The 25,802-nt window shown below is 41.6% G+C and overlaps 1 protein-coding gene across 3 annotated transcripts in view; it reads left to right on the top strand.

Annotated features, from left to right (window-relative positions):
- Nucleotides 1-25,802, top strand: part of ELMO1 (engulfment and cell motility 1) — a 525,215-nt gene that overhangs the window by 297,530 nt on the left and 201,883 nt on the right. For all 3 annotated transcript variants that reach the window (XM_073678246.1, XM_073678245.1, XM_073678247.1), the window contains one exon: nt 22,206-22,342. In XM_073678246.1, coding sequence (XP_073534347.1) covers nt 22,206-22,342 — 137 coding nt within the window. The remainder of the gene's footprint in view (nt 1-22,205; nt 22,343-25,802) is intronic.

Raw genomic sequence — 25,802 nt, 5'->3', positions numbered from 1 at the left:
AAATTAGGGGATCGCAACACTTAGATGATCTTTACTAACATTTTTATTCATAGGAAATATACAAATCTCCCACACAGCAATGCTGGTCTAGAAAATGAACTTTATGACTTTCTAAAACATCCTTCAAACAAATGAAATTTAAATGATTTCATTAGTGCCAAATATTACTCCAATATTCCAATAGGAAAAAAGTTATGAATTCACCTTGCAATTTGAAATTCTAAACAAATACCAGTCCGAAGCTAAAAATCCAAAGTGGTCTGTAAATAAAGGGGAGTGTTTAGCGACCTTACTGAGCTACCAGACCCAACTAATTAAAAATAATAAAATGGCCCCCAACAAGAAAGTTGGCAATTAAAACAATAGAAAGGATTTTCAATCTGAATTGAGAACATTGAGAGAAATGGAAGTGAATGTATGCAAATCGCATCTGAGAAGTCAGATGACCGCTTCGAGTGTGAAAAAGAGCAGAATCCTAACAGTGTGCATGTTACAGAATGTTAGGATTCAATATGTTACAATTCCTCCCTTGTTTTTTACATGGTTCAGAAAAGCCTTTAAATATTATGCTTTGTCAAATCATTTAACTTTTTCATACATTGCTTATCCATTAATTGCTATAAGTTGAAACAATGTCTTTAATTACAAGGAGTGCAACCCTAAACGTATACAGTCCAGTGTATATTAATGTCTACAGTTTATTCCTCAGTTCTGTAGTTTTATACTATAGGTTTACGCTTCCTTTTTTCTACTTTATTAAAAATAAATATCTCTTATTAAATGTGATTATACTTTTCTAAAGTGTATTCTCTTTACCTAATGATCTGCTTTGCTATAGCTTGTCGCTCTGGGATTTGGGTCTAAAGTGGTCACTGCAGAGGCATGGAAAGCGTGGTGGACTGGCAGAACCAACCGAACCCTGCCTTTTGTGTAGGATGGGTCAGCACCATCACTGGTGACCACACTGCAGTGGTCATTTTGAAACATTGCCTGGACAACCTAAGCACTCCCTTGTGTGATATTACCACGCAGAACAATACATTTTAACATTTCTAAATGTGTTCGTCCGGATGATAGAATGTTAGAGTTGGAAGGGACCTCCAGGGTCATCATGTTCAACCCCCTTCTCAATGCCAGATTGGCTAAAACATCTCAGACAGATGGTCTGTCCAGCCTCTGTTTGAAGACTTCCATTGTAGGAGAACTCACCACCTCTCGTGGCAGCCTGTTCTACTCATTGATCACCCTCAATGTCAAAATTTTTTGTCTAATATCTAATCTGTATCTTCTCCCTTTGTTTCATTCCATTGCTTTTAGTCTTCCTTTGTGAAAATGAGAATAAAGCTGATTCCTCTACAGTGTGACATCTGTTCAGATATTTGTAGACAGCTATTAAGTCTCCTCTCAGTCTTCTCTTTTGCAAGCTGAACATTCCCAAATCATCTAACTGTTCCTCATAGGACATTGTTTGTAGACCTGTCACCATCCTGGTAGCGCTTCTCTGAACTTGCTTTAGTTTGTCGATGTCTTTTTTAAAATGTGGCGCCCAGAACTGGACACAGTATTCCAGATGAGGTCTGACCAAAGAGGAGTAGAGGGGAATAATTACTTCACGTGATCTAGACTGTATGCTTCTGTTAATGCGAAACCAGAATTGTGTTTGCCTTTTATGTTGCTGCTTTACACTGTTGACTCATGTTCAGTCTGTGATCTATTAGTATACCTAGGTCTTTTTCACATGTGCTGTTGCTTAGCCCTATTCCTCCTATTCTGTATATGCTATTTTCATTTTTCTTGCCCACATGTAGGACTTTGCATTTCTCCCTGTGAAAAACCATTCTGTTAATTGCAGCCCACAGTTCCAATTTGTTTAGAACTTTTTTGAATCCTCTCTCTTTCTTCTCTAGTATTAGCTATCCCTCCTAGCTTTGTGTCATCAGCAAATTTAATCAGTTTACTCTAAATTCCTTCATCTAAATCATTGATAAAGATGTTGAACAACACAGGGCACAGGACAGAGCCTTATGGTACCCCACTTGAGACCTTTTTCCAACTGGATGTGCAACCGTTTATGACCACTCTTTTGGGTCCAATCACTAAGGCAGTTATGAATCCACCTAACAGTTGCCTTGTCCATTACATAGTTGGTAATTTTTTCAATAAGGATAGTATGTGATGCTTTGTCAAATGCTTTGCTGAAGTGTATATCTACCGCGTTTCCCTGATCCATCCAGTCAGTGATTCTGTCATAGAAGGAAATTAAGTTAGTCTGATATGACTTATTAGTTGCAAACCCATGCTGGCTCTGGTAAATCACTTCATTCTCATATAGGTACTTGCATACATGTTGTTTAATAATTTGTTCAAAGATCTTTCCTAGTATAGAAGTAAGGCTCACAGGCCTATAGTTCCCTGGGTCCACCTTCTTCCCCTTTTTGAAGAAAGGGACAACATTAGCTCTTCTCCAGTCTTTTGGGACTTCTCCTGTTCTTCAAGAATTTTCAAAGATTATGGAGAGTGGTTCAATAATTTCCTCTGCTATTGTCTTCAGTACCCTAGGATGTAATTCATCTGGACCTGGACACTTGAATTTATTTATATTGACTAAGTATTCCCTCACTACCTCTCTGTTTATAGATAGTGTGGATTCTTCTATTTCTTCGATAGTACAGTGAAGATCAGTTGATGTTACATTTACTTTCTGAGAGAAAACAGACGCAAAATAGGAATTTAAAACTTCGGTCTTCTCAGGATCATTTTTTACCACTTTACCCTTTTTGTTCTGTAAAAAAAAGTCTATAGCTTTTTTTTTACTTTTCTTTTGCTTTTGGTATACTCCCAAAATCCTTTCTTATTGCTTTTGACATCTTTTGCGAGCCTTAATTCATTATCAGCTTTAGCTAATCTGATGCAAACTTCGCAGGTTCTGCAGACAGCATTATATTCTTCTTTAGATATGTGTTCATCCATCCTGGTTTCCTTAAATGCTTCCTATTCCTACCCTCTTTTAGTGATTGTTAATGATTGTGCTTTGAGAATCTCATTTTTCTAAATTTCCCATCCTTCCTGGACATTTCTGTCCTTAAGAACATCCAGCCATTGGATCCCTCCTATCCTCTTTCTGAGTCCCTTTAAAATATGTCTTTCTGAAATCCAACCTTGAAGTTTGACTCTTCACAGGTCTTTCTCCTCTAGTCATCCCAAATTCCATGATAGCATGATCGCTACCTCCTAATTTCCCAGCCACCTTTACTTCCGCAACCATTTTCTCCCTGTTTATGAGGATTAGATCCAAGGTAGCAGATCCCCCTTGTTCTCTTTTCTACCTTTTGGAAGATAAAGTTGTTATCAAGAGAGGATAAGAATTTGCTGGACCTGTTATTCCCAACAAATGTCTGGATAGTTGAAATCTCCCATGATCACTACGTCATATTTTTTGATAATTTTGCCATCTGATGCATAAAGAGTTCATCCATATCTTCAGCTTGTCCAGGTGGCCTATAGGACACACCTACAATGGTGTCCTTTCCGTTGTTCTCTCCTTGTATTCTTAGCCAAACAGTTTCCACAGAGCTCCCAGTCTCTGAAACTTCAATCTCTGTGCAGATATACGCTTTTCTAACATACAATGCGACACCTCCTCCCCATTTATTAAGTCTGTTTCTTACAAATAAGTTGTATCCTTCTAGCCTTGTATTCCAATCATGTGTATCGAATCATGTGTATCGAATCATGTGTATCGTCCTACCAAGTTTCAGTGATGCCAATGATATTTCTTTTCCTGCGTTAGTAGCTCCAATTCTGCTTGTTTGTTGCCCTTGATTTGTGCATTTCTATAGAAACATCTTAGTTTGTGATCGGTTTCTCATATATTTTTATTCTGATTTTTTTGCCTTTGTTCTTCCTTTCCACTTCTAAGGCCACGGCCCGACTATCAGTATTTGGTCAGTATTTTTTCTCAGGAGTGGGAGCCAAAACCAGATGAGGAACAATCAAAGAAAAGGTATAATAGAAACAAGTGCACCAATTTTGCTTTTATAACGCACTCCTGGTTTTGGCTCCCACTCCTGAGAAAAAATACTGACCGAATACTGGCCAAATACTGATAGTGGGGCCGTGGCCTAATAGCAGAGCTCTCAATAGTATTTGTTCGCTATGTGGCATTCCCTAGCCTTTCCTACTCACAATGTTCTAATTTAAAGCTCTCCTGATGAGTAAAGCAAGGCGACTTCCAAATATGTGTTTTCCAGTCTTGGTAAGGTGCAGCCCATCTCTAGCAAGTAGTCCATCGTATAAGTAATTCACTCCGTGATCCAGGAATCCAAATCTTTGCTGACGGCACAATCGACGTAGCCAGGTGTTTACCTGTAGAATCTTGTTCCACCTCCTTGTTCCATGACCATCCACTGGAAGATGGATGAGAAGACAACCTGCGCTCCTAGTTCTTTCACTTTTTTGCCTAAGTCTTCAAAGTTACTGTAGATGGTTTCCAGGTCCTTTCTTGCGGTGTCATTTGTCCCCACATGTTCTAGCAGGAATGGGTACTCCTCTGTAGGTCTGAACAGTCTTATATCCTGTCAGACACATCTTTGATTTTTGCACTTAGAAAACAGCACATTTCTCTTGAGGTTATATCCGGTCTGCAGTGTAGATAGCGGGCTCTATTCTTCTCAATAGGGAATCCCCCATGACCACCACTCTCTGTTTCTTCTTCACAACATTTTTCTTTCTCTATCCAAGGGGAATATGAGTGCTTACAAGGTTGTTTTTTTTTTTTTTGTTGTAGGCATGGCTATGCTTATAAGAATAATACATATATATATATATATATATATATATATATATATACAGTACAGACCAAAAGTTTGGACACACCATCTCATTTAAAGATTTTTCTGTATTTTCTTGACTATGAAAATTGTACATTCACACTGAAGGCATAAAAGCTATGAATTAACACATGTGGAATTATATACTTAACAAAAAAGTGTGAAACAACTGAAAATATGTCTTATATTCAAGGTTCTTCAAAGTAGCCACCTTTTGCTTTGATGACTGCTTTGCACACTCTTGGCATTCTCTTGATGAGCTTCAAGAGGTAGTCACCGGAAATGGTCTTCCAACAATCTTGAAGGAGTTCCCAGAGATGCTTAGCACTTATTGGCCCTTTTCGCTTCACTCTGCGGTCAAGCTCACCCCAAACCATCTCGATTAGGTTCAGGTCTGGTGACTGTGGAGGCCAGGTCATATGGCATAGCACCCCATCACTCTCTTTCTTGGTCAAATAGCCCTTACACAGCCTGGAGGTGTGTTTGGGGTCATTGTCCTGTTGAAAAATAAATTATGGTCCAACTAAATGCAAACCGGATGGAATAGCATGCCGCTGCAAGATGCTGTGGTAGCCATGCTGGTTCAGTATGCCTTCAATTTTTAATAAATCCCCAACAGTGTCACCAGCAAAGCACCCCCACACCATCACACCTCCTCCTCCATGCTTCACGGTGGGAACCAGGCATGTGGAGTCCATCCGTTCACCTTTTCTGCGTCGCACAAAGACACGATGGTTGGAACCAAAGATCTCAAATTTGGACTCATCAGACCAAAGCACAGATTTCCACTGGTCCATTCCTTGTGTTCTTTAGCCCAAACAAGTCTCTTCTGCTTGTTGCCTGTCCCTAGCAGTGGTTTCCTAGCAGCTATTTTACCATGAAGGCCTGCTGCACAAAGTCTCCTCTTAACAGTTGTTGTAGAGATGTGTCTGCTGCTAGAACTCTGTGTGGCATTGACCTGGTCTCTAATCTGAGCTGCTGTTAACCTGCGATTTCTGAGGCTGGTGACTCAGATAAACTTATCCTCAGAAGCAGAGGTGACTCTTGGTCTTCCTTTCCTGGGGCGGTCCTTATGTGAGCCAGTTTCTTTGTAGCGCTTGATGGTTTTTGCAACTGCACTTGGGGGCACTTTCAAAGTTTTCCCTATTTTTCGGACTGAATGACCTTCATTTCTTGAAGTAATGATAGTCACTTGTTTTTCTTTACTTAGCTGCTTTTTTCTTGCCATAATACAAATTCTAACAGTCTATTCAGTAGGACTATCAGCTGTGTATCCACCAGACTTCTGCACAACACAACTGATGGTTCCAACTCCATTTATAAGGCAAGAAATCCCACTTATTAAACCTGACAGGGCACACCTGTGAAGTGAAAACCATTTCCGGTGACTACCTCTTTAAGCTCATCAAGAGAATGCCAAGAGTGTGCAAAGCAGTCATCAAAGCAAAAGGTGGCTACTTTGAAGAACCTAGAATATAAGACATATTTTCAGTTGTTTCACACTTTTTTGTTAAGTATATAATTCCACATGTGTTAATTCATAGTTTTGATGCCTTCAGTGTGAATGTACAATTTTCATAGTCATGAAAATACAGAAAAATCTTTAAATGAGAAGGTGTGTCCAAACTTTTGGTCTGTACTGTATATATATATATATATATATATATATATATATATATATATATATGTAGATATATTTATATTATGATAGAATTATAGTGTTAATAGTTTGTTTTCATCAAAATAGAAAGCAAATGAAGAAAAGAGAAATCTAAATCAAATCAATATTTGGTGCGACCACCCTTTGCTTTCAAAACAGCATCAATTATTTAAGGTACAATTGCACAGTGTCAGTAGTAGTATCATTGAGCCAAAGATTTTGGTAATTGCTTGATTTTGCTGCAATATAAAACGGTATTACTACGGCATAAAAAGCATGAACCTTTTCGATTATTATTATGGATGACTTGCTCTTTTTAATGGACATTAATGGATTGCTTACCATTAGTTTCGACCAGCTCATTTGTGGTTTGCCTCTCTTATTTCTTTGAGCTGCACAAAAACCATTTCGGATACTCAGCAGCTGAGCGCCAACATCCTGGGTATATTCACAACATGTGACAAAATAATAAGAAAAAGAAAAAGACTTGACACTAATTTGGATCCCTTTGACTTCTATTATCCAATGAAGATTTTGTTCTGTGTGATCAGGTTGCACTACCTTATTCCATATGGACGTGCTCAGCTTTTAAGAAAGTATTCCAAACATTCATATCGAGGGTGATTCATTCATATAGGGCCCATGGAATTAATGATTACAAAACGACCATCGCCTGCACATGTATTGAATTTTATCTCCCTGTATCCTCGCTTTTTACTTGAAGTAGCTTCCTCCTTGATATTTACAAGATGTGATTGCGCTGCATTCTTTTGCTCTGATTTTATTAACATTGAGGTCAAAATGCGATTTATGATTTGTGAAGGTATGGGGTCTTCCGTGGGCATAATACTACTTAGATAACACAGGGTGAGGGTAAAACAGTGTTGCAATACTTTATTGAACCACCAAACAGACAATAAACATATAAAACAGTCCCAGCAAACACCCAAGATGGTTCAAAATTACACAGTCTTACCCTTCCGCTGGCCTGCCAGGAATAGAGCAGCTCCGACTTTGGGACTTCCAGGGCCAACTAGCTTAAACAGTGGCACCCTGCTCTGGGTGGACACCCACAGAGCGGAGGTAGCAGCAAGCATAGGAAGTGGACAGTCCATTGAGGTACAAGGCCAGGAGACCCAAGTTTCCCATCCTGGCTTCTCCGAACATATCCATGGAACCAGGTGACCAGATAGTCCCAACCTGCCTACCCCAAACATATCCATGGGGCCAGGTGACAGTAAAGTCACAATCCTGGCTTCCCCAAACATCTCCATGGGGCCAGGTGACCGGATGGTCCCAACCTGGCTTCTCCGAACATATCTCTGGGACCAGGTAATCGGAGGGTCACAATCCTGGCTTTCCCAAATGTATCCATGGATTCTGTGATAGTCAGTGGAGCAGATCTGTATCCTTCCAGCCAGGGCCATTTTCCTATAGGCTGGCATCCTGTAGAATCCAAATCTGTGTCCCTCTGATGGAGCCATTCTGCTTTTCTGAAAAGTTACTATGCCTCTCAAGAGTCTCTCTTGGCTGTCATTTTGTAAAGGTGTTTCTCATCATTCATAGGGCAGGGTGGTGGTGGGTGGCAGGGGCTCATGTCTCATTGTTTGATCATTTAATCAATTTGCATAGTTTGGCTTCCATTACTCTGCAGATCAACAACCTAGCTGGCCTGCTTCAATATGTAATTAGCATATTAGCAAACAGCTTTGTTCAATGACCCTGTGCAGAGATAATAGTACAATAAACTGTAAGAGCTGATATAAGATGTAAATAACAGCTATTCATCAATTAACAAATATCAACTCAACCTACAAGAGAAGTCAACATTCAGACTTATGACAAAAGTCCATGTTTCTTGTCCCACCCGAAGAAAGAAACACATAAATTCAAAAGTCAACATAAAAATAATAGTGTATTTCTCCTGGGCTACTGAATTTAGACTTCTGCTTAATTAAGATTAAAAGCTGGATCATCACAGAATCGTTGTGACAAAAAATGCAGTGCAATTGCTCCATTAATGTTATATATCTATGCATCATCTGCCATCTTAGGGGAGGTTCACAATGGATGGATATGCAGCAGATTTTCCACCTGGCAAATTTAAACCCTTAGCAACAGCCGCTGTACGCTATCGCTATGTGGCCAGGGTCACACGACTAGTGTTGAGCGAATTTGTTCGGCATTTCAAATTCGGGTTCGTGTTTGGGGTTCCGGCTTGTTTGCGCCAAAAAATCGTCTCCGCCCATGAACATCCCTTATTTGCCATGCTGTCACGCAGATGTGACAGTCATGTGAACAAGCCGGAACCCCCGAACACGAACCCGAATTTGAAATGCCGAACAAATTCGCTCAACACTACACACGACCAAAGATTCTCTCATGCATCGGATTTGGGCTGATTATGCTAAGGACACTCCAATCATACCCTGATCAGAGTTTGATCTATGTGTCAGTATAGTGTGATGCGATTCTCTTGCATGAGAGAATCGGAGCACATTGTGAGAAGATGGAGAACAAAATTTCTCCATTGTGTGAGTCTGCAGAAATCAGTCTGCAGTCCGATGGCATCCAAGTGCAGTCTGATGTTTTCCATGCACTCATACACTTGAATGGGTGAGTGTCTTCCAATTTCAGTGTGAAATCAAAGTATACTGCGATTTTATTCCACAGATTCTGTCAGTGAAAAAGAAAAGGTTATCAGCACTGAGCTACGCTCAATTTCTGCTTAAAAAACATAGTGTGAACATACCCTAAAATGAAAAGCTACAGCTTGAATATAAATTCAAGCCATCATAGGATAAAGGAGGATAAAATCAAAAAAGGTAGCTTAAACCAAATATTTTTTTTAAATTATTTTTACTTATCCATTTCGTTATAAAGTCCTGATTTTTTTTTTATAACCACTTACCGTAAATATGGGTAATGAATGGCATTAAAGATAAATCTCCCTTCCACCCACCTGCAAAAAAATGTGGGAATTGCATTTTTGGTCACCATTTCACTCCACTTGGAATTTTTTCTAACTTTTCGGTACATTATGTGGGAACATGAATAGTAGCATGGAAAAATTAAAAAGTTATATCACATGAAAAAACGAAAGCTCAAAAGCGAAAAAAAAATTGCACGATGCTTAAAGGGTTAACCCCTTCAAAGCCTGTTTTTACCTCCCTGACCAGACCAAATTTTAAAATTCTGCTAAGTGTTTTTTATGTGGTAATAACTCTGCAACGCGTCAACAAATGGCAGTGATTTTGAGATTTTTTTTTCGTGATACATTTTACTTAATGTTAGTGGTAAATTTAAGTTAAGATTTTTTGCATTTTTAAATTCTTAAACCAGTTAGTCATGCTGTACAAAATAATTTTTAACATTTCCCATATGTCTACTTTAGATCAGCATAATTTTTTAAACATATTTTTTTTTTGTTAGGAAGTTAGAAGGGTTAAAAGTTTATCAGCAATTTCTCATTTTTCCAACAAAATTTACAAAACCATTTTTTTTGTGGGGGGCCACATTACATTTGAAGTGACTTTTGAGGGGCCTATATGATAGAAAATACCCAGAAGTGACAACATTTTAAAAACTGCACCCCTCAAAGTGCTCAAAAACACATTCAAGAAGTTCATTTACTCTTTAGGCGCTTCACAGGAATTAAAGCAATGTGAAAAGAAAAAATTTTAATTTTTCCCACAAAATGTTAATTTTGCCCCAAATTTTGCATTTTTACAAGGGTAACAGGAGAAAATGAACCTTACAGTTTGTTGTGCAATTTCTCCTGAGTACACTGATATGTGGTGGGAAACTACTGTTTGGGTGCTAGGCAGGGCTTTGAAAGGAAGGAGCACCATTTGACTTTTGGAGCACGAACTTGGCTGGAATAGATAGCGAACGCCATGTTGCGTTTGTAGAGCCCCTGATGTTCCTAAACAATGGAAACCCTCCACAAGTGACCCATTTTAGAAACTACACCGCTCAAGGAATTTATCTAGGTGTGTGGTGAGCACCTTGAACCCACAGGTGCTTCACAGAATTTTATAATATTGAGCTGTGAAAATGAAAAAAAAAAATTTACCACAAAATTGTGGCTTTAGCCCCAAATATTTCATTTTAACAAGGGTAACAGGAGAAATTGGATTATACAATTTGTTGTGCAATTTGTCTTGACTACACTGATATCCAGGGGCGGACACAGACTGTAGTGGGCCCCTGTGCAAGAAATTTTTGGGGGCCCCCCCCTGCTCTTCATAAGGCAACAAAGTTATGTAAACATAACCCCCCCATGTGCAGCTCACCCCACCGTGCATCTCACCCCACCGTGCATCTCTCACCCCCCCCGTGCATCTCTCACCCCCCCGTGCATCTTTCATCCCCCCATGTGCATCTCTCATCCCCCCATGTGCATCTCTCATCCCCCCATGTGCATCTCTCATCCCCCCCATGTGCATCTCTCATCCCCCCCATGTGCATCTCTCACCCCCCCCATGTGCATCTCTCATCCCCCCATGTGCATCTCTCACCCCCCCCCATAGTGCATCTCTCATCCCCCCCCATAGTGCATCTCTCATCCCCCCCATAGTGCATCTCTCATCCCCCCCCACCATAGTGCATCTCTCATCCCCCCCACCATAGTGCATCTCTCATCCCCCCCACCATAGTGCATCTCTCATCCCCCCATAGTGCATCTCTCACCCCCCCCACCATAGTGCATCTCTCATCCCCCCCACCATAGTGCATCTCTCACCCCCCCACCATAGTGCATCCCTCATCTCCCCCCCCACATGTGCATCTCTCATCTCCCCCCATAGTGCATCTCTCATCCCCCCACCATAGTGCATCTCTCATCCCCCCACCGTAGTCCATCTCTCACCCCCCCCATAGTGCATCTCTCATCCCCCCCCCCACCATAGTGCATCTCTCATCCCCTCCCACCATAGTGCATCTCTCATCCCCTCCCACCATAGTGCATCTCTCATCCCCCCCACCATAGTGCATCTCTCATCCCCCCCACCATAGTGCATCTCTCATCCCCCCCCCATAGTGCATCTCTCATCTCCCCCCATAGTGCATCTCTCATCTCCCCCCATAGTGCATCTCTCATCCCCCCCCCATAGTGCATCTCTCACCCCCCCCACCATAGTGCATCTCTCACCCCCCCACCATAGTGCATCTCTCATCTCCCCCCATAGTGCATCTCTCATCCCCCCCCATAGTGCATCTCTCACCCCCCCCACCATAGTGCATCTCTCATCCCCCCCCATAGTGCATCTCTCATCTCCCCCCATAGTGCATCTCTCATCTCCCCCCATAGTGCATCTCTCATCTCCCCCCATAGTGCATCTCTCATCTCCCCCCATAGTGCATCTCTCATCTCCCCCCATAGTGCATCTCTCATCCCCCCCCATAGTGCATCTCTCATCCCCCCCCCATAGTGCATCTCTCATCCCCCCCCCATAGTGCATCTCTCACCCCCCCCCCCATAGTGCATCTCTCATCCCCCCCCCATAGTGCATCTCTCATCCCCCCCCCATAGTGCATCTCTCATCCCCCCCCCATAGTGCATCTCTCATCCCCCCCCCATAGTGCATCTCTCATCCCCCCCCCATAGTGCATCTCTCATCCCCCCCCCATAGTGCATCTCTCATCCCCCCCCCCATAGTGCATCTCTCATCCCCCCCCATAGTGCATCTCTCATCCCCCCCCCATAGTGCATCTCTCATCCCCCCCACTCCTAGTTAATTGTATTTAAAAAAAATAAAACTTGTTATACTTACCCCCATGCGATCCCTGCAGAATCCTGGCGCTCGTCCAAATCGCTGACACCAGGTTCTCCTGACTTCCGGCCATGTGACGGCGCCGTCACATGACCGGAAGTCAGGGGAATCATGAAGGCGCTGCCGCAGCATCGCAGCGCAGCGCTGAGACGTCCCGGACCCGGCGCTTAGCATGGGGCCGGGGGCCCCATGAGGAGAGAGACGCACAAGAGGGGGGGCCCCAACGGGGCTCCGAGGGGGCCCCTACCGGCCGGGCCCCATACTGGAGTCAGGACAGTCATGCCCTGATGGCGGCCCTGCTGGAGGGGCCCCCTCTCCCTCGGGGCCCCCGTTCAATGAACCGGCTGCACGGGCGGTAGTTCCGCCCCTGCTGATATCCCATATATGGGAGAAAACTACTGTTTGGGCACATGGCAGAGCTTGGAAGGGAAGGAGCGCCAATTGAATTCTGGAGCCCAATTTTGGCTGGAACAGATTGTGGTTTTCATGTCACATTTGAAAAGTCCCTGACATACCAAAACAGCACAAACTCCCACTTTGACACCTAGTTTTACATTTTCAAAAGGGATAATAAGAGAAAATAGACCACAAAATGTTACGCATTTTTTCTGGAGCATGCCAATAGCTCATGGGGTCGAAAACTACTGTTGAGGCATAGTGCAAAGCTCAGAAGTGAAGGAGCGCCATATTGTAGTGCAGATTTTGCTGGAATGGTTTGAGGGTGACATGTCACATTGGCAGAGCCCCCGAGGTGCCAGAACAGCAGAAACCCCCCCCCATAACTGACCTCATTTCACAAACTACACCTTTCACTGAATTCATCTAGGAGTGCAGTGATCATATTGACACCATATGTGTTTCACAGAATTTTATACCATTGGGCAGTGATGAAAAAATAATTACATTTTTACCACAAAAATTTTCTTTTAGCCTCAGATTTTACATAGTCACATGAGGAAATGGGTAAAAATGGCACTAAAATTTGTCTCACAATCTCTGCTGAACGTGTCATATATGGCTGTACAGTACTGCTTAAGCCATACAGCGTGACTTGTAATGGAAGGAGCACTGTTTGACTGGTGGAGAACAAATTATTGTAAAATAGTTCACGGACTTTGTTTACAGAGCCCCTAAGTGCCAGAAAAGCAGAATTTCCCCTCAAGTGACCACATTTTTGAAATTACACCCCTCTGGAAATGTTTCTACAGGTGCAGTGACGGTTTTCACTCCATGGTTGTTTGCCAGAAAGAAGCAGCAGTAAATGTTGCTTAGTGAAAATTGCAAATCTGCCATTGTAGTGCCCATTCATTGAAGTACCCATATATTGTGCCTAGCTCATGCTACTGTAGACATGGACCCCATAAATTAAGCGGGCTCTCATCGCTACAGAAATGCCAAACATGGATTCCAACTGTGGTTTGGGCACACTAAGAGGCTCAGAAAGGAGGGGGCCATTTGGATTTGGGAGCACATAATTAATGGGATTTCTTTTGGGGGCGAGGAGCCAAAGCCTTTGTGCTACTAGTAATGTGGAAGCTCCTTATATTTCCATTGATGGATGTAGGAACTGAATGGGGACTTGCTTTTTTTTGTGGATTGAGTTGAAGCTTTTATTTGTGAACATTATACATAAGATTTTGGATCACATTTATCCTGCACTCTACGCTAAGCTGACATCGAAGTTTTAATGTAAATCTCTGAATGACGTGATTCAGATGAAGGCCCTGAGGGATCCATTCACTATAATGACGCAGCAGCGTTACTTTGTACTTCGTCTGGCCTATGTTCAGTGGTGTCCTTCTTTTCAGATGTGCACAAAAATGTGGTCGACCACGCTTTTTATGCACGCTTAAAAAGATGGACACCGTCAGATCATAGGCTACACCACAGTCTCTCCATCTACCTCTTTATAGGGAATCTTCCATCGGGGGTTCCATCTGAATCACATATTTCAGAGAAACCCAGGGTAAGCGCTCAGCGTAGAGCCGAGCCTTACTGTGATCTTTGGGAGACTGAATGAACATACAGGTCAAGAATTGGTTTTATTTATTTTTTAAAGCTGTTTATTTTGCTACATAAGTGATTAAACAACTTTATTCTCCGGGTCGTTGCGATTACAGCGATGCCAGAGTTGCATTGTTTTTTTTTTATGTTTGGCTGCTATCAAACACTATATTTTGAAAGCTATAAATTTTCTATATTTCTGCCAACAGAGTCATATGAGGGCTTGTTTTTTGACATTTTTATTGATACCATTTTCAGTCACATAATGTTTTTGATCGCTTTCTGTTCTGATTTTTGGGAGGCAGAATGAACAAAAACCAGCAATTCAGGAATTGTATTTTTTTTCATGATGTTCACCATGAGGTAAAAGCAATAAGACCACTTTATTCTTCAGGTCAGTACGATTACAGCGATAACACATTTATATAATTTTTTTTATGTTTTGGCACTTTTGCACAATTAAAACTATTTTTGAGAAAAAAGAATTGTTTTTGCATTGCTATAGTTTTTTTGAATTTTTCTGCTGTATAGCGGCTTGGTTTTACAGGACAGGATTTTTTATCGCATTTTATTCCACTTTTTTTTCAGCGGTATGATGAAAAAGCATCGTTTTTTGCCACATTTTTTTTACATAGTTACATAGTTAGTAAAGCCGAATAAAGACTTGCGTCCATCAAGTTCGACCTGTTAGTTCTGTAATTTCTAAAGTTGATCCAGAGGAGGGCAAAAACCCCAAATGGTTTGGCCAATCTTCACCTGAGGAAAAATTCCCTCCCGACTCTGAAACCAGCAGTCAGAATAAATCCCTGTATCAACCTACTATTTTATTCTATTTTTAAGTATATGCAGAAATCTGCCTGGTATCTAGAAATGCATCCAGTCCCCGCTTGAACTGGTTTAGTGAATCCGACATTACCGTCTCCTCACTCAGTGAATTCCATATTCTCACTGCTCTTACCGTAAAGAACCCCTTCCTATGCTGGTGCTGAAACCTTTTCTCTTCCAGTCTTAGTGAGTGCCCTCTTGTTACCGTAATATCCCTCCTTTTGAACAAATCCCGGGCAAGGTCTCTATACTGTCCCCTAACATATTTGTACACATTTATTATGTCCCCCCTCAACCTTCTCTTTTCCAGGCTGAATAGTCCTAGTTTTGCCAACCTCTCTGGGTATTGCAGTCCCTCCATTCCCCTTATTAATTTTGTTGCCCTCCTTTGTACCTTTTCAAGCTCATTTATATCCTTTCTATATATTGGGGCCCATAACTGAGCACAGTATTCCAAGTGTGGTCTGACCAGTGCTTTGTACAGTGGAAGAACAATGTTCTCATCCTTTGCAGCTATACCTCTTCTGATACATCCCATTACCCTGTTTGCCCTTACAGCAGCGGCCTGACTTTGGGCACTCCAATTTAGTTTGCTATCAATCAAGATGCCCAAGTCCTTCTCCATCTCTGAATTCCCCAATGGTTTCCCATTCAGTGAGTACTGGTGACTTCCATTTTTCCTTCCCATATGTATGACCTTACATTTCTCCTCGTTAAACCTCATTTGCCATTTAATGCTCCACCTACCCAGCTTATCCAAATCCCTCTGTAGGTCTTCACTATCCTCTTTTGTATTAATTGTTTTACATAACTTTGTGTCATATGCAAATATTGATATTTTACTATTTATCCCGTTGACTATGTCGTTAATAAAGATATTAAATAACATTGGGCCTAGTACAGACCCCTGTGGTACCCCACTAGTGACGCTTACCCAATCTGAGTATATTCCATTTATAACCACCCTCTGCCTTCTATCCTTTAGCCAGTTAGCTACCCACTTGCAGACATTTTCCCCCAGCCCCATCATTCTCATTTTGTATACCAACCTATTATGTGGCACGCTATCGAACGCTTTTGAGAAGTCGAGATACACGACATCCACTGGTTCCCCCTGATCTACTCGAGAGCTAACCTCCTCGTAGAAGTCAATCAGGTTTGTTTGGCAGGAGCGATTCCTCATGAATCCATGTTGGTTCGGGGTTAATAGATTATTAGCATCAAGATGCTCCATGATTGCCTCATTAATAAAGCCTTCAAAAATTTTGCCCACAACGGACGTCAGACTCACCGGCCGATAGTTTCCGGTGTTACTTTTTGCTCCCTTTTTGAATATTGGCACTACATTCGCCTGTCGCCAATCAAGTGGCACAGACCCAGTCTCAACAGAGTCCTTAAATATAAGATATAACGGTCTGTCTATCACATTACTTAGTTCCCTTAGTACCCGTGGGTGTATGCCATCAGGTCCTGGTGATTTGTTTATTTTAATGTTACTGAGGCGTTTCTGTACCCCAGCTTGGGTTAGATTTGTCATACTTAGTGGAGGATTAAGCTTGTCACTTCTCATTTCGCCTGTTAGTTCTTTTTCCTTTGTGAAAGTTGACGAAAAAAATTTATTTAATAGATTAGCTTTATCCTCATCTTTCTCTATGATTTTGCCTTCATCACTTTTTATCAGTCCAATATTATTCGATTTAATCCTTTTACTATTTATATACGTAAAGAACAGTTTGGGATTTGATCTACTTTCCCTAGCAATACGTCTCTCTCTTTCCTCCTTTGCTATTTTTATTTGTTTTTTGCAGGTTCTCGTTTTTTCCTTGTAACACATTAGTGCCTCCTTGCTGTTTTCCTGTTTTAATCTCTTGAATGCCTCTTTTTTGCTATTTAACGCCCCTTTTACGTTCTTATTCAACCATATTGGTTTCCTCTTATTTCGGGCCCTTTTATTCCCATACGGTATATACCTCTCGCACTGAGTATTCAGAATTCTTTTGAAGGTTTCCCATTTACTATTCGTATTTCCTTGATTAAGAACTTTGTCCCAGTCTATAAGTTGAAGGTTTTCTTTCAGCTGATCAAACTTCGCCCTCCTAAAGTTTAATGTTTTTGTTGTTCCCTTATTGATAACCCTACTGAAGGGCATTTTGAAGTCGATAATATTATGGTCGCTATTACCTAGGTGCCCCCCTATCTGTACCTCAGTTATTCTATCAGGCCTATTAGTCAATATTAAGTCCAACACTGCCTTCCCTCTCGTTGGTTCCTGCACTAGTTGGGAGAGATAATTATCCTTAATATTTGTCAAGAACCTTTTTCCTTTCTGCGATCTACAGGTTTCTGTTTCCCAGTCAATATCCGGGTAGTTGAAGTCCCCCATTACAATCACCTCATTATGTTTTGCTACTTTGTCTATTTGTCCTAATAGCAGTTTCTCATTCTCCTCTGTTATATTAGGTGGCTTATAGCAGACCCCCAGTAATATTTTATTATTATTTTTTGCCCCCTCTATCTCTACCCACATGGACTCGACCCCCTCTTCTCCCTCTCCTATATCTTCCCTTAGTCTGGGCTTTAGACGTGACCTTACATATAAGCAGACTCCTCCGCCCTTCCCCTGTTTCCGGTCCCTTCTAAATAAACTATAATCTGTTAAATTTACCGCCCAGTCGTAGCTATCGTCTAGCCAAGTCTCTGTTATACCTACGATGTCATACCTCTCCTCCGATATAAGCGCCCGCAGCTCATCCGCCTTATTGGTCAGGCTTCTTGCGTTGGTCAGCATGCAAGATAAAACTTTGGGGTTATTTAGCATCCTATTCTTCTCTAACGATCTAACTGTACTATCCCCACCCCCCTCTCCACCCTCATTATATTCACTTCTCCCCTTGCTTGCCTCACATCCCACCTATTTCCTTGGTTTCCCCCCCCGTCTCTAGTTTAAAAACTCCTCCAACCTATTAGCCATCTTCTTCCCCAGCACCGCTGCACCCTCCCCATTGAGGTGCAGCCCGTCCCTACGGTAGAGCCTGTAGCCGACAGCGAAGTCGACCCAGTTCTCCATGAACCCAAACCCTTCTGCCTTGCACCAACTCTTTAGCCACTTATTCACCTCCCTAACCTCCCGTTGGCGCTCCTGTGTGGCTCGCGGGATTGGTAGTATTTCTGAGAAAACTACCTTGGAGGTCCTTGCCCTAAGCTTCCTACCTAGATCCCTGAAATCATTTTTAAGGACCCTCCATCTACCACTCACTTTGTCATTGGTGCCAATGTGGACCATGACCGCTTGGTCCTCGCCAGCCCCACCCAGTAACCTGTCAACCCGATCCGCGATGTGCCGGACTCGAGCGCCAGGGAGGCAGCACACCGTTCGGCGATCCTGGTCTTTGTGACAGATTGCCCTGTCTGTCCCCCTAATAATAGAGTCACCCACTACCAGGACCTGTCTAGCCTGCCCTACACTTCCCCCCTCCCCCTCATTACTGGAGCATACACTCCCCCGGCGGTCAGAGGATCTGTCGTGCTCCAATAATGCCGGTTCTGAACCAGACTTCCTATACTTCTTCCCTCTATCCCTTCTAACTGTTACCCAGCTCCCTGCCTGTTCAGCCTGCGCTTCCCCACTAAGCTCCACCCCCAGTGTTGACCCATTGAGTGTCTGCTCGGTGAGCAGCAAACTCCGTTCCATATTGTCGATGCTCCTCAGTACCGCTATCTGAGCACTTAGATCCAGGATTTGGGCTTCCAAGTGCACGATATGCTCACATCTCTCGCAGCAGTATGGATCCCTGAGCGGTAGCTCAGGGAATGCATACATTGCGCAAGATGTACACTGCACGGCTCCGGCCAACATGGACGTCATTCTAAATATGGGGATACAGTCAGTATATATGTACAAGTACAAAACACAATTATTTATATATAGGTGTATGGACGGGGATCAATTAGGGATGTGCAAGTGTATCGATTAGATATCGGCGCGGGATCAGTTAAGTATGGACGGGGGATCTATTAAGTATCAATTAAGTATGGACGGGGGATCAGCTGAGTGGGTCAGGTGGATTAATTAAGTATGGACGGTGTGTCAATTAACTATGGACTGGGATCAATAAGTATGGACTGGGGAAATAATTAATTGTGGACTAGGGAATCAATCAATTAATTATGGACAGGGGGTTTAATTAAATAGGATGGGGGGTAAAGCAAATAAATAGGTATGGACGGTGGGTCAATTAACTAAGGACTGGGGATCAATAAGTATCAATAATATCAATAAATATGGACTGGGGAAATTGTGGTCTGGGGAATCAATCAATTAATTATGGACAGGGGTTAATTAAATATGGTGGGGGATAAGGCAAATAGATAGGGACTGGGGATGAGTAAAAGTGGACAAGGGGAATCTATTAAATAGGACAAGGGGGATCAATCAATTATGGGCTGGGGGGTCAATCATTTAAATGTGGTCAGGGGGATCACTTTAATATGGACGGGGGGTGGTCGGGGATCAATTAAATGAGGACGGGGGGGTCAATTTAATGTGGTCAGAGGGATCAGTTAAATATGGACGGGGGTGTTCAGGGGAATCAATTTAAATATGGACGGGGGTGATCAATTAAATATGGACGGGGGGGTAATCAATTAAATATGGACTAGGGAATACAATACAATTACAATACAGATACAAATACAATACAGTACAGTACACACTTGGGTTCAGTAGGGCCGCTTATCGCGGCCTCCTGCCCCTCACTCACCTCCTCTAGGGACGCTGCACGCTATCACAGCGCGCTTGTCCCTCCGGTCGCCTCTTACCGGTCCTCCTGATCACCTCCTGGTCACCACCACCTGGCACCCTCCGCTGGCCGGCACTGCACGCTGCCACAGCGCTCTCTTGCGCTCGTCCCTCCGGTCGCCTCCTACTGGTCCTCCCGGTCCGCTCGGTCACCTCCGCCTGGCTCTCCTCCCTTCCCAGGAGCTCTCTCCACACACAGCACAACTCTTGCAGCACACGGCAGGCTCTGCCTCCACCACTTCCTGTCAGGCCTCCTCCCACTTCCCTTACGGTGTTCACTGCCTGCTTGAGTTAACTAGTGGGACAGTTTTATAGGTCAGGTCGTTCCAGAAGCGGCGATACCAAATATGTGTACTTGATTTGTTTATCTTTACATAAATATATGTATTTAATAGATACATTTTTTTTGTTTTGTTCTTTATTTTGTGATTTTTATTTTTTTGTTTTATATTTTTACAATTTTTAAAAACCTTTTATTTTTACTTTTTTGCCTTGTCCCAGAATGGGACATCAACTTTTCCTGCCCTAATCGTTGATCTAATAAATCAGTGTCTCTCACACAGGGAGCAGGCATGTCAGCTTTTGCTGTGAGCAAGAGATTACAGGCCACCATACCGGAGTGACCCCGATGCCATCTTTCGGCCCATGATCACCATGGAGACCTTTGGCCCAACGCGATTGCAATCGTGTTATGCCGATCGGAGCAGAGAGGGAGCTCCCTCCCTCTGCTATGCCAATCAATGTCTCTGTCACTATTGACTGTGGAATCAAAGGGGTTAAACACCCGTGATCGGCGCTAGTACCGATCGTGGGCGTTTGCTGTAGGGTATCAGCTCTCATATAGCAATGACACCCGCTTTTGATTGTACCGGCGCTTAGCGTGAACCTGCACGATGGTGTCACTGTATATGTGCGGTTGTTTGTGAGAACTCCTCTCTCGCAGCGCCGTACATGTACGGCGGATGTCGTGAAGGGGTTAAGTACCTAATCTCATCAGCGGGCTGTGTAAAAACTGCAGTAAAACTGGAATGCGGTGAGGATTTCAATTCCGCTGCATGTCAATTTATTCTGCAGATTTTCGCTTTGCAGTTCATCCAAGTTAGTCAAACATAGTGCATTTCCTGGTTTCAAAGATGGATGAATTGTACTCATTGTCTCTTGGTTTAGTACATTTTTGCTATTCTGTTGTCTGCTGAAAAATTTGAAGTCCACGAGCAGGAGAGTAGATTTCAGGTTTTGCATTTTCCTATGGTTGAATGTTTAAAGCTTAGTAATATGCAGATTTACACCAATATACTTTTCTGCCTGTCAATCTATGCTGCACATAAAATATTTAAAGGGGCGACAAACTGTTTGGTTGCTATCAGTGGGCAATGGTTCTGTGTAGTGGAGAGCAGGTGATTAACGTGCTGATGTTTTGAAAGCAGAATATGCATGCTCCTAATCTGATGGCCGAAGGTAGTATGAGGTCTTCTATTTATAGCCGTGAATATGAAAGCCCCAGGTTTGTGACTGATGCGTGCACAGAATGTTTCCACTAATAAATCGCTTTGGAGTCACACGGAGGGCTAACAGATTGCACCTTACTGCCTGCAGGCCTTTGCATTGCCTCGTGTTTATTCGCTTTTGACATGCTGTTGCGGGCTGGATTTCTGTTTTGGAGAGATTACTATTTAAAGCTGAAGACCATTTCTGTATTCAAATGGGGAAAAATGATGACTTTAAATCCCAAATGCTGTGTCAGTAATGCACGACTAAGCCCCATATTCCAATTTAGATGTTAGGGCCAGTAGAATATATATCTTTGTTAAAACCCAAAAAAATAGTCTTAGTTGATTTAAAAAAAAGCATTTGGTATATGTAGAAATAATGGCAATACTACCGTATATTCTGCATGCATGTCTTACAAACTGGTAATGGTAGAAAACTATATTATGTACGGTATATATTTCGATGTTAGTTTCATTACTGGAATGGATTTTTATGGTATACATAGTTATGGGGTGTAAGGATTTAAGAGGATTTTATCTCGAGAGACTTTCTGCCAGACGCCAGCCGGAACAAGAGAGAAGGTGCCCCTGTTATGGAACTAGGTATGGCTCCAGAGGGGAGAACCACATCTCACAAAAACTTATGCCATGTTTGTACACATGCCATAAATGTCTCTTTGTGGGAGACAGAACCATAAAACAATGAGCACTAAGCGCAGTTTATCAATATCATATAGTTGATATATTGTGGCTAAGATTTCAGAATTAAGGATATGTAGAAGGAAGGAAGAAAATCATTTTATTCTTTTGTGTTCTGTATTTCAGCCAGTGAAACCTGCAATGATTTTCACCCTATGTTCTTCACACATGATCGATCTTTTGAGGAATTCTTTTGTATCTGCATCCAGCTGTTGAACAAGACGTGGAAGGAAATGAGGGCAACTTTTGAAGACTTCAACAAGGTAAGAACAAAAAGAGACTTCTATTAGGATCTAAGCACCTTTTATACTCCATCTAAATCCCAAAAGTGTGCAGAAGAATTATCATCTGGCCTTTGTAGTATGTATGATTCTTTTTGTTATTTTTATGTATAAACTACCCTGGCGTATACATTCAGTTTTAGGGACATATTTATTTATATGGATAACAACATTAGGGTAATGTAGCTAGTATTACATTCTTATTTTAGATTTTGTATAACATCTACTAAAAACTTCAGCATGCTATTATGGCTCGTCTGCTAAATGTACTACTTTGCTAAACACAGTTCTGCAAGGGTAAAATTGTTTGAAAAGTAAGAGGTGATTTTTAGCGATTGCTGTACTCTGTAAAAATATCGAAAAAATTCCATCAATGAGGTGAACATTACGAACTTCGTTAGAAAAGTGTATTATGCCTGTAGGGAATTCTGTGTACTTGAAGGAAAGCTATGAGAATTTAGACTGTATTCTCAAGAAACATAATTTCGAGGATCAAGGATGTGGTGATCTGAAAGTTCTCTCTTTCCTCCTTGGGCACCAAGGAGGATGCATGAAGTATCCATGCTTTTTGTGTGAATGGGACAACCGGGATATGACTCATCATTGGAGACTAAAAAGTTGGCCAACAAAAACATCTTTACAACCTAGACTCAAGAATATAGTTGCAGAAAGTTTTGTTGATCCCACTAAAGCTCTCGTGCCACTACTCCACATTAAGCTTGGACTGATGAAGCAGTTTATGAAAGCTCTAGTGAAAGAAGGAGAGACTTTTTAAGTACCTGTGTACCAAGTTTCAGGGACTGTCCAAAGCAAAACTGAAGGAAGTAATTTTTGTGAGTACAGATATTTGGAAACTCATGAAGGACGACATGTTTGAAACAAAAATGAAAGCTGTTGAGAAAAGGGTTCTGGATTCTTTTAAAGAAGTTATGAAGAATTTTCTAGGTAACAATAAAAATCTAAAATTTAAGTCCATCATGGAGAACATGCTGAAACGTTTCAAAGCCTTGGGTTGTCTGATGAATTTGAAGTTACATTTCTACATTCCCATTTGGACTACTTTCATGATAGCAAAGAGCAATGAGAAAGATTTCATCAGGATATCAAGGATGAATGGATTTATGATACCAAGATAGATGGAACGTGAACATGATGGGGACTACTGCTGGATGCTTCACAGAGAAAATCCACAGGTCTTCTATCATAGAAAAGGTGTCAGGAGAAGCTTTGAAGAGAAAAGGAAAAGACACAAGAATTAATTACCAATAAAGTTGCAGAATGAACTTACATTTATATATATAATATTTTTATATACACATTTTAATATATAATATTGTGTACATTTTTGGCTACAATAAAGATTTTTCTTGTTCATCTCGCTTGTATGTAATTTCACGCGCGTTTTGTGCAAAATACATACGTGATGGTTTAAGATAGTAGTGATTTAAAATCAGGGTATAAGAAAACATAAGAATCAATCATTCGATTTGAAAAAAATGTCATAAATCCAAATTTTTCATACCGGTATAATTGGGCACAAGAATAACTGTGTTCTGGTAAGCCCCCAATAGAAAGAGATTGAGGAACTGTGTCCTGAAACACACTAGTCCACATTTTTTAAGACCTTGACAAGAGTTTCAAGTGCAGTAACTTTCATACTTGAAAAGTCTTCTGCCTGTAGTAAAATATTATTGGCTTCACTGAGGTGCTTTAACAGCCAAAATATTCATTAGGTCTGGAGCTTTTCATTTCTTTTGATCAGATGGAAATTGAGCACAAAGCAGTGCTGCTGAATTTCTATTCACGTTCATAAATCTCTAGGTGCTTTGTAGCGAGAATCTGCATCTCTCAGTAAATCATTCAAATGGCAATGAAATGTAAAATACACTTAATATGAGATGAAAGGTACTACAAAATGATTGCCAGCTTCATCCTGTTTCACACCCGTTTCCCTGGAGGTACCCCTACAACATAAATGAGCGCTAAACTGGTAACCAATTATATAGACTCTGTCCATTCACAATTTGGAGTTTTTTTTGTTTTTTTTTTAATAAAATCATTTGTGGATAATCAGTATTTTCTTGCATTTATTGTCAACTCCGTAACCTTGAAATAGGATAGTATTTCAAGGTCACACACGAATTTTAATTAATAATGGCAATAAAATGTTCTCTCTTTAACCCCTTCCTGACTGCGTTCCCGCAAACCTCCGTACAGATACTGCGTGATGATCGTGCGGGCTCACGCTGAGCGCTGCCGCGATCAAATGCGGGTGTCTGCTCTATATGAGAGCTGACACCCTACAGCAATGCCCACAATCGGTGCTAGCGGGCATTTAACCCCTCTGATGCCGTTGTCATTAGTGACAGCAACATCGATGGGCATCGCAGAGGGAGGAAGCTCCCTCTCTGCTCCGATCTGCACAACGTGATTGCGATCGCATTGTGCCGATTGTCTCCATGGTGACCCTGGCCTGAAAGATGGCAGCAGGGTCACCCAGGAACGGTGGCCTGTAAGTTCCTGCTCAGAGGAGGAGCTGGTACGCCTCCTCCCTGCCTGCGAGATGCTGATCTGATGCCCTGCATTGCAAAGTAATAGATCAGGGCAGGGAAAGTTGATTTCCCTTCCTGGGAAAAGTAAAAATAAAATAAAAAAAAATACAAAATAAAGAACAAGCAAAAATGAAAAAATATTAATCCAATAAATACATTAATTTATGTAAAAGGAAAAATAAACAAATTAAGTACACATGTTTGGTACCGCTGCGTCCGAAATGACCCAACCTATAAAACTGTCCCGCTAGTTAACCCCAGCAGTGAACACCCATAACAAAAAAGTGGCAAAAAACATTCTTTTTCATCATACCGCTGAACAAAAAGTGGTCAAAAAGTCGAATGGAAATAAAAAAAAGTATAGATGAAAACGTCATCTTTTCCCACAAAAAATAAGCCACCATACAGCTCCATCAACAGAAAAATAAAAGTTACAGCTCTCACAATAAAGCGATGCAAAAATAATTATTTTTTTCTAAAAAATTGTTTTTATTGTGTAAAAGCGCCAAAACATAAAAAATGATATAAATGTAGTATTGCTGTGATCGTACTGACCCGAAGAATAAAGCTGCCTTATCAATTTTACCACATGGCGAACAGCAGATAAAAAAAAAAAAATCCTGAATTGCTGGTTTTTGTTCATTCTGCCCAAGAAAGTCAAAAACAAGCCCTCTCAAAATATGGCGATGCAAAAACTTTGTTTTGAAAAAAACAGCAGCCAAACAGAAAAAAACTATATAAATCTGGTATCGCTTTAATCGCACCGACCCAAAGAATAAAGTCATCGAATCAAATATGCCGCACAAGAAACGGTGTAAAAAATAAATAAAACCAAATCTTCACCTGCTGTTGATTTGTTCATACTGTCACCCAAAGATCACAGTAAGGCT

The sequence above is a fragment of the Phyllobates terribilis genome, unplaced genomic scaffold (genome assembly GCF_046119375.1).
Source record: "Phyllobates terribilis strain yellow unplaced genomic scaffold, ASM4611937v1 Scaffold_4__5_contigs__length_816908805, whole genome shotgun sequence".
In the NCBI taxonomy this organism is placed as follows: Eukaryota; Metazoa; Chordata; class Amphibia; order Anura; family Dendrobatidae; genus Phyllobates; species Phyllobates terribilis.
The sequence above is the reverse complement of the archived record's forward strand: the minus strand, read 5'-3'. Positions and strand labels throughout refer to the sequence as shown.